The 8,756-nt window shown below is 38.9% G+C and overlaps 1 protein-coding gene across 1 annotated transcript; it reads left to right on the top strand.

The window, feature by feature from the left end:
- Positions 1-772: 772 nt before the first annotated feature.
- Positions 773-5,962, top strand: odad3 (outer dynein arm docking complex subunit 3). Its single transcript, XM_053333492.1, has 13 exons — positions 773-851; positions 1,082-1,194; positions 1,327-1,404; positions 1,499-1,690; positions 1,819-1,920; positions 2,346-2,471; positions 2,930-3,052; positions 3,330-3,479; positions 3,600-3,760; positions 4,145-4,310; positions 4,389-4,538; positions 5,644-5,731; positions 5,821-5,962. Exons 1-13 carry the CDS (start codon positions 773-775, stop codon positions 5,940-5,942), a joined length of 1,650 nt encoding a protein of 549 aa, XP_053189467.1. The 3' UTR covers positions 5,943-5,962.
- The last annotated feature ends 2,794 nt before the right edge of the window (positions 5,963-8,756 follow it).

Raw genomic sequence — 8,756 nt, 5'->3', positions numbered from 1 at the left:
TCTGTTAATACAAAACATTATCTCCTGTGTGGCTTTGTTAAATCTCATCTAATGTTGAGTTTTTGCATTAAGCATATTGTCCATACAGACCTTTTGTTTGTAGTTTTTATTTTCTAATGTTTATTATAATTATTATTAATAATACATGTCTATATGTATATGTATATTTATCTCTATCCATTTAATTATCTTTATTTTCTTTCATTCATTCATTTATTTTAGTATTTTATATACATGTATATATGTGTGTATATGTATGCGTGTACATTTTTTATTTATTTATAGCCTATATATATTTATTTTTTATTTTTTAAATCTATTTTTGAATTTTTCTCTCTTTTTTTCTGTTCTTGGTTTACCTGCTTATGTCGTTTAACGTCCATGTTTTGAATGTCTCTTTCATTATATTTTTATATAACTTTCGTTATGATATCAGATGTACACAGTGCATTTGATATGTCACTGCTTTAAAGGAAACAATAAAAAAAAGTATGACTAAAAGAAATGATGAGAATAGATACAGGCCTACTGACCTAGGTCTCTGTTGCCACAGCCACTGTCTATGAGACTGAAGGTCCAGTGTATATTTTTCATAAGCAGCAGCAGCAGCAGCCCAGCAGAGACAGGGTTAATATCATATGAACCTATGAGCCTCGCGCTGTTGGTAAGTGTACAGGTTGCTAGGCAACACTGGGTCTTCGGTGAGTTGAGGCTAGCTGACTGTTGGCATATTTCTCTCTGCTAAATGTGAACAACATTAACAACTACTAAAATGCCGTTCACTGCCGACACATTTAAACCTCCGCTGCATGACCAAATTGCGGAGATGCAGCGTAAAATTCAACTTTTGGGTAAGTTTATTTCATACTAGTCTGGCTTTCGTTTTGAGTCCATGCTCAATGTAACTGTTGTTGAAGCTAGTTTTTATCGGATAGTTGACGTTAAGTTATTTTAACCATGTCAGTATAAACTCATAACCAACAGAAATCCAACAGAAGCAGCTGGCAACTTTATTATTAGGGGTAGTTAAGTTATTGACCTATCGTGTATTATTGATGTAATAATGAAATGTGTCCACCAGAGGGCGACAGAGCTGCATACTATGAGAGCTCTCAGTCCACCATCAAGAAGAACAGAGAGTCCATCCGTCAGCTGAGGCATGAGAACAAGAGGCTGTATAGAAAGGTGGCAGACGCTAATGCTGTAAGTTAACTGCATAGTACAGGTTCAGTTTTGTGTTTTGTCCTTATTTATCTAAAAGAAACGCTAAAACTGATCATATCTGAGTCTCATGGCAGTTAAAAGCTTGTTCACTTTGCCTCCCAGGGTGATGAACACATTATCAAAGTGGCCTTTCACAACAGAGGCTTGGAGAAAGATGCTTACCGCAACATGTCAGGGAAGGTGAGAGGAAGGAGCATGAATATTAAAGACAGCAGCACATTTATTCTTACTGTTCATGGTTAATAGAGTCCAAATGTCATTGCCCTTTTCTCAGGCGGCCATTTCAACACTGGACCAGAGGGTGCTCTCTAAGATGAAGCGTCTCAATGTCCTAAAACACACTACCCAGACCTACCAACGCCACCTGGAGGAGATGAAGATGGAGTACCAGAGAATGAAACCAGAAGGCAGCAGCGGAGCACAGTCTGCTGACGTCCGGGCTCGGAAAAGAGAGGAAGATGCCATGGTAGTAACGTCAGGCTCACGTAGGGATCAGCAAAACATGATAATCGTAACTGTTATTTTTACTTGGTGTTCACTTGATGCACTCAGATAAAACTTTGTGAACAATGCTTTCTATATCTGTGTCTTCAGAAATTGCGGGCACTGGAGAACAACTTGGAGAAAACCCATTTTAAATGCGAAGAAGCTGAGACCATCATGACAAACTATCTGAAACTCAAAAGTCACATGCAGGTTAGCCCAAAACACATGTTTGCTTTTTAACCTCAGCATAATTAAATTTAACTGCATGGTGCACTACATACCCTTATGAGAGTGAAAAGCACTTTTATGCCATTTGTGTTTTGTACATTTGTTTGGTATGCAGAAACAATGGATGGTTTACAGTGCTCTGCAGGTTAATGGCCTGTGATGGTGGCCGACACTTTGTTTTACCTTTGATAAGGGATTCTGTGTTTGTGTTATGTAAACGTAAAGTGAGACTTCCACACTGAGTACAGTACTTCCTGTCCAAGGCCTCATTTTACCTTTTTAACTCACCCGTCATTTTTGCATTCAGGAGAATGATTTTTGAATTTTGGCCAAATATTCCCACCAGTGGACAGTGTCAAACCATAATTTTCCCTCTATTGCCCATGCTTCCACTCTGTCTCTCTCAGGAGGAGAGTCTGACTTTCCAGGGCCAACTGGATAGTCTTGAAGCAGAAATCTTGAAGAACAGAGAAGAACTTCACAGCCTGCAGGTCATGAACAGCGAAGCCCAGCTCTCTAAAGAAAGTGCTAAGGTGACCTGCAGCCTCCTCAGCCATGAAATTACAACATGCAGTTCATGTCACAAGTCCGTCTTTACTATCACTACTGATATTAGTTAAATGCATCTCTTGTACAAACACTACAGGGGGTAATTCATTGTTTATTTAATGTAGCTGTGTCCTTTTATCAGAATTACAAAGGAGAATATTAGTGAGAATTTTTTTTTCTCATATTTTCTGTTCTGGTACTAAAGTTCCTGCTAAAGTTGCACAGCCACAAATAGAGATACATAACTGCCAAGAGGCAGAAATACTGCCAAAAGCTACTGTGTTTGATTACGGAGTCTTCTAAGCCAAAAGAAATGTTAAACCTCTGTACTGACTTTAAATTCTGGATTGTAATAGTGTTTGTCTCACTTTGTTTTTTTCTCTCCTTTCATTGTTTCCATGACTCCTTCACACTTTCATTTCCTTTTCTTATTCCTTTCCAGGCCGAGTTACAGCAGCAGGAGGAACTGCTCTACAAGGAGCGCAAAGACAGAGAGCGTATTATAGCAAGCTACAGGAAAAAGGTTGAGGAGCGTAAGGCCCAGGCTGAGAAAGTCGACAGAAGGGTGAGATAAAAATAGAGGTTTATACTGTGTGTCTGATTGTGGTGGTGTTTCCTCTTTTGATCACCCACATAAGCATTCTTGTTGGCCATGTGAACTTATGATTGAACATTCAAGTACCTGAATGACATCATCATACATGACTACAGAAGGGCTTCAAAAGCAGTCACCACCTTTACTATCTTATATTTGGTCAAAATAAAACTTTATTCAAACGTGTGATATTCTCTGTGAAAATATAATTTATGGTTGAAATGGTCATAAACTTTGCTCCCTGCAGGCTCAGAGAGCTGCCATGCAGCCAGATGAGCTGAGCAGTGAGGCCCAGCGCAGCACCACCAGGATGGCAGGTGAAGAGGAGAAAACCATCTCTACTTTTGAGGAGGCCTTCCAACGGATCAAGGAGGCCACGGGAGTCACAAATATACAGGTATGAATGTGAAAAGAGAGGGATTCACTGCTTCATATGCCCATACTTTACATGCATATTTTATGTGGTGACTATTAGTGTTTATATATCCGCACATTTCTTCATTTGTTATGTGTGTAGGAGATAGTGGAGCGTTTTATCTCACAGAAGGAGACACACCAACATCTGGAGAAGCTGAAAGAAGAGAATGAGAAGGTGTTGCTGCAGTTAAAGGAGCAGAAGGAGCTCTTATACCAACAGTTCCAGGAGATGAGATACTCTGGGGAGGCTAAACTCTCCAGGTGAGATGCCCAAACAAACAAAGACATTACAAAGAGGCCTTAAATCCATATTTTCATACAATATACAAAATATGATGAGAATACAGTTTATTTAAAAAATATAGAATCATCCCAGAATAGTTTCATCATATGAATTTAGGTACTGACTATCTGTCACTATCTGTATCTATTGAATTTATTGTGAATCTACTGTAGCTGTACAGAGAGCTATGGCGGTAATGTCAGTCACCCTAAATTATGTGTACTGTCAAATTTAAGACAATAAAAGAAGAATCTAATGACCTCCTGCTCTACAACTCACCTACCACCCTCATGGTCTATGTGGCCAATGATGAACTATATTAATGTTTATTCTGAAAGCTTTTTCCTCTGTGGTTGAATTAGTGACCAGCAGATGTTGGAGGAGTGTGAGCAACAACTGGAGGCTGAACAGCAGAGGTGTGATTCCGCTAAAGAGAACCTGGATTGGCTTGTTAAAACCCTCAATACCGTCCGAGCCGGAGGGGAGCACCTTGCAGACAAACTTCAGCACATCACGCTGGTAAAAACTGTAAAACTATGAGGTTTAACTATGACTTCATTTCTTTATTTCTGAACTTTTCTGGCCATTTCTCTGTTCTCCCTCCAGAGTGAGGACATTGTGGCTGAGGTGTCTCCAGACTCCGATGAGTTTGTGGTGGAGCTGATCAACCAGTGTGAGAAGAAGCTGCAGATACTCCAAGAGGAGCTTCAAGGAAAGGATCAGGGAGCGATTATGAAGGAGATGGAGGAAGAGGAGGTGAGATGAACACAACAACACTTAACCAGTGGTTTGAAATACAGGTTGTGATCTTAGTTAGAACATTGCGTACTCTAGTGACAGGTGTGTGGGAGGGGCACAGGTCGATCATTAGTTGAGTCATATTGTACAGTTTGCATTCATTATCAGAGAATGTTGGCATTTGAGAGGTACTATGAATGCAAATATGTGGCCAACATATTGACGCTAGTAAACATGTCTGTGGCTGATGAAAGGAAATTGTTTGGGAACATCCTTCAAAAACTAGTTAGTTTGGAATGTCTTTTTAAATATTGACATTTGATTCCGAGAATCAGTGAGCAGTCTCCTCTGCCGGAGCTGTGTATCAGCTTGAACTTTGAACCAGGTGACAATGAGTGCTGTCAAGATACACAATGAAGCATGTCAGACTCTTATTTAAACCCACAGTACAGAATAATAGTAATGAACGCAGCATGGCCAAGTGTGCTGCTGTGCTTGCATATTATCTAAATGGAAAATCAGGCATTAGAGCCACCTGAAGTGTTTGTTCTTGATTATTAACGCTCGATAGCACCTTCTCTGTTTGAGAACACAGAATATCAGAGTGTACCAGAGGAAACACGCAACAGTCTGCCTGCCATTCACTAATGACATTGACTGCTTTACCCTCACATACATTTTTAGAAGGCATAATCTTTCTAACTGACGCAACTCTGAGCTGATAATTTTAAAATCAGTGTGGCAGTGTTTGCCTGTCTGAATATGCTTGGCTGTCAAATGACCTGCACCTCTATCATAACGGAGAACGACAGGCTGGAAAAGACCAGTCTAAGACTGGTCATCATATCTGTTAGAGGTCTCATTCAATTTTAAACACCAGGGACAACGATGGTAATAGGTCCAGGACTGTATCTGTCTGTCCCTAACAAAGTCTAAAGATTAGAGTGTATTATAATGTTGTCAGTAAACTGAAGCAAAAACCATAAAAATAGACCTAAATAAATTCAGATTTTATGGCAAATAGGGGATTTCATAGATTTAAAAAAAATCATATAAATATTACATTTACAGAAATAGAGTCTGTAACCACTGAACGTTTTTAATGTGTCTGTGTGCTGCACAGTTCTTCGTCCGGATTGAAGGGAAACTGCCAGCTTACAACACACGTGTCAAGCTGCCCGAGAACCAAAAACTGGACCTCTTTGACAACGGTGAGTTGGGCAGCCACACACACACACACACACACACACACAGAGTCTACAATTTTCTTTGTTTCGAACTTTCACTGTTTGTGTCTCAGAGGACGAGAGTGAAGAGGATGAGGTTGACATCATCTCGCGCGAGGCACTGAAGCGCCAGTCTCAGCTGATCATTGACTCCAAGTCCAAGAAAAAGCCCTGGAAGAAGAAGGGCAAGTTCTGATCCAACCCTACAGTCTGTGAAGAGAAGACACTCACAATCTGGTTTTCATGTCAAATGAACTCAGGTTTAGGACAAAGAGACAATAAATATCTCGGTCCTCCAATATTTCTATATTTATCCATTGAATCCTGATGTCATCACTGTGTGTTAGCAGGAGCTATAAATAATGGTAAATTTTAAGTACATCATTGGCAAATAAAAATAGATTTTCAGACATGTTGGAAGATGTACACAGTAGTATTAGTAGTTCATATACAGGAATAGATATGTTTGTGTCTTTAAAGCAAGTTACTTGTTATAAAGTTGAGTTTGTTTTGACAACAGTAATGTTCTCTGGCATATGTCACTGTTGCACCAACACTTGTTTCTCCACCCTTTTACTGGGAGGATGACAAAAACAGTCAAAACATTTCTTCCACTTTTTTTTTTTTTTTAACCATAAAAGGCTGTAACAGTATGTGAGAGGAATATGTAACATGTGCTTAAAGGTTTTCTCTACCATTGTCCTCCATGTTGAATATAATGGCTTTTGTCTTACATACACAATGCACTGAAAACCAACACCTGTGACAAACCGTGCTTTCATTCATGGCTGAATTACATCAAACTAAAGACACGATTAGTCCCAGTATAAAATATGATACAGAGCTGCAGGCTAAACCTTCCCTGTTTGGACACATGTAGCACAAACTCCTGAACTAGATCTGCTATGTTCAGCATCTCAACAATTGTTCTGCCTCGTTCTCTAAAAGCTTTACTGTTGGTAGAGCTAGCTCTTGCATGTCAGGTGGATTGTTTTGTTCTATCATAGAGTTATCAGCAGAGCAATAATTCTTCATACCAAAAAATAAGACCTCAGTGTGTTGCTCTCTTTAGTTGTGTGTATGACAATGATTACTTTGTCACACCTGGTTACTACAGCAGCAGCAAATGAATGACTTACAGAAAATAACCAGACAGACAACTTTTAACCCTTTGGCCAACCCATTTAATCATAAGAGTAATGTGCTCCTGTGTATGTGTGTGTCTGCACAAGCCTAAAATTAGAGCAGTAGTGATTGTTATCTTATCTGTAGAAGGTTTCATGTCATATTCACTTACTAATATTGTCCTTGACAGTTAACATCAGATATCTGCTCTTCTATCTAAACCCATGTTCTTAATCAGTAGTTTAGTATATTTTTAAACTGAGGGAAATTACCTGTAAAATTCAGAGTAACCAGTGACTAATATATTTTTTTGAAGGCCAACATATTTGATACAGCTGTCACTTGCCTGTTGTGAGAGACAGTTTGATTTCTTGTGATAATCTGTGCCCTTTTCCCTGCTGTTATCTTCACCTCATGAATTTGTCTTTATAAATTTAACTTCTTCCATTCCAACAAATATGAAGTAAAGCAATAAAACTCTCCACTGAGATGTCTGTGCAGATCATTCAATACTAAACTAAACTATTAAAACTATTAAACACAACACAAAACACTTTAATTTAATCAGACAGTTATAGAAATCTAGTTTAGGAGCTCATGTTGGGCAGAATATCAACTTATCCAGAAATAACCGGAAACCAGTAACAAGTGATCAGCACGTATTTTATTGGTGTTTTTTTAACCGATCGACCAATCAGTAATCAGCAGAGGCGGGCCTGCGCTTCCTGCTTCAGAGTTTGAACAGCTGCCAGCAGCGTGAGTGGCTTTCCTCAACATCTCCTGCCAGCAGGCCTTCAATTAACCATGAATGTGCAGTATGTGTGGGCTTTACATCGTGTCCATGTCACGCTTTCATACGCTCACCTATTAACTGCACTGCAACCCAACAGCAGGTAAGAAATATGAACGCAGCTCATTAGCAAACTTTCCTCATAGTAATCAGACGAGTTTCAATTAACGCAATGTGTACCCTGAAAATATTCCTTTCCTTAAGCTGATTGTATGATCAAAGTGACAATTAGGGTAGGAGGGTTTATTCTAATGTGGGGGTCAGTGAACTGGAATGATGGGAGGAGAAATACAATTTAAATGGGACTTGATTACAGACACTCAGTAGGCTACAGACACACAGGGAGGAGGCCTTTCCAACACACACACACACACACACACACACACACACTGACACACACATACTGACACACATGCGCGCAGAGCATCATCCACCCACTAACACAAAGAACAATCAGTGCTCAGTTTCACACTGTCTCTACAAGTGCTGCCTGCTGGGCAAATGCAGCTCTAAATATGCTCTTCATCAGGATTCCAGATAAGCAAGTTTACAGTAAGTAACATTATCTTTTCTTAGGATCATATTTAGTGAGATAGAAAAAAAGATTTTTCTCTGGGATGCTGTAGAATAAATATCAGTTCATGATTATTTGTGAATTGAACATGTTACTGAATGTTGTACCTACAAGGAATGTATTTTATGGTTGTGTCGATCATCTAAGTTATATATGTTCTGTATCTAATCACAGTTTTCATATATTCATTGATTTTTTTTTTTCATATTGTGATCATGAATCATTTTTAAGGATTTTATAAATGAACCTCTTGTAAAAAATATGTCAAATGTACACTATAAAGAATACTAAGGTACACATTTAGTTCTTACCAGGTATAAGGTTGAGTTTCTGCTAGAGAAGATTCCTCAAGCTGTTAAAGATAGAACTCATAGATTTTAATCTGTGTTGGTTGAGCTTGTTTGTTTTGGGGATTTACGTGCTTGTCATGAAGGATTATAGTTTATCATGATTTATGTCACTGTGTTGTTACGCTGAAAACTTAAATCCTTTCTCTGTTCTAACACGGTAAACCTAATCAA

The sequence above is a fragment of the Scomber japonicus genome, chromosome 2, assembly GCF_027409825.1.
Source record: "Scomber japonicus isolate fScoJap1 chromosome 2, fScoJap1.pri, whole genome shotgun sequence".
In the NCBI taxonomy this organism is placed as follows: Eukaryota; Metazoa; Chordata; class Actinopteri; order Scombriformes; family Scombridae; genus Scomber; species Scomber japonicus.
Note: the sequence above shows the minus strand (reverse complement) of the source record. Positions and strands in the feature narration are given on the sequence as shown.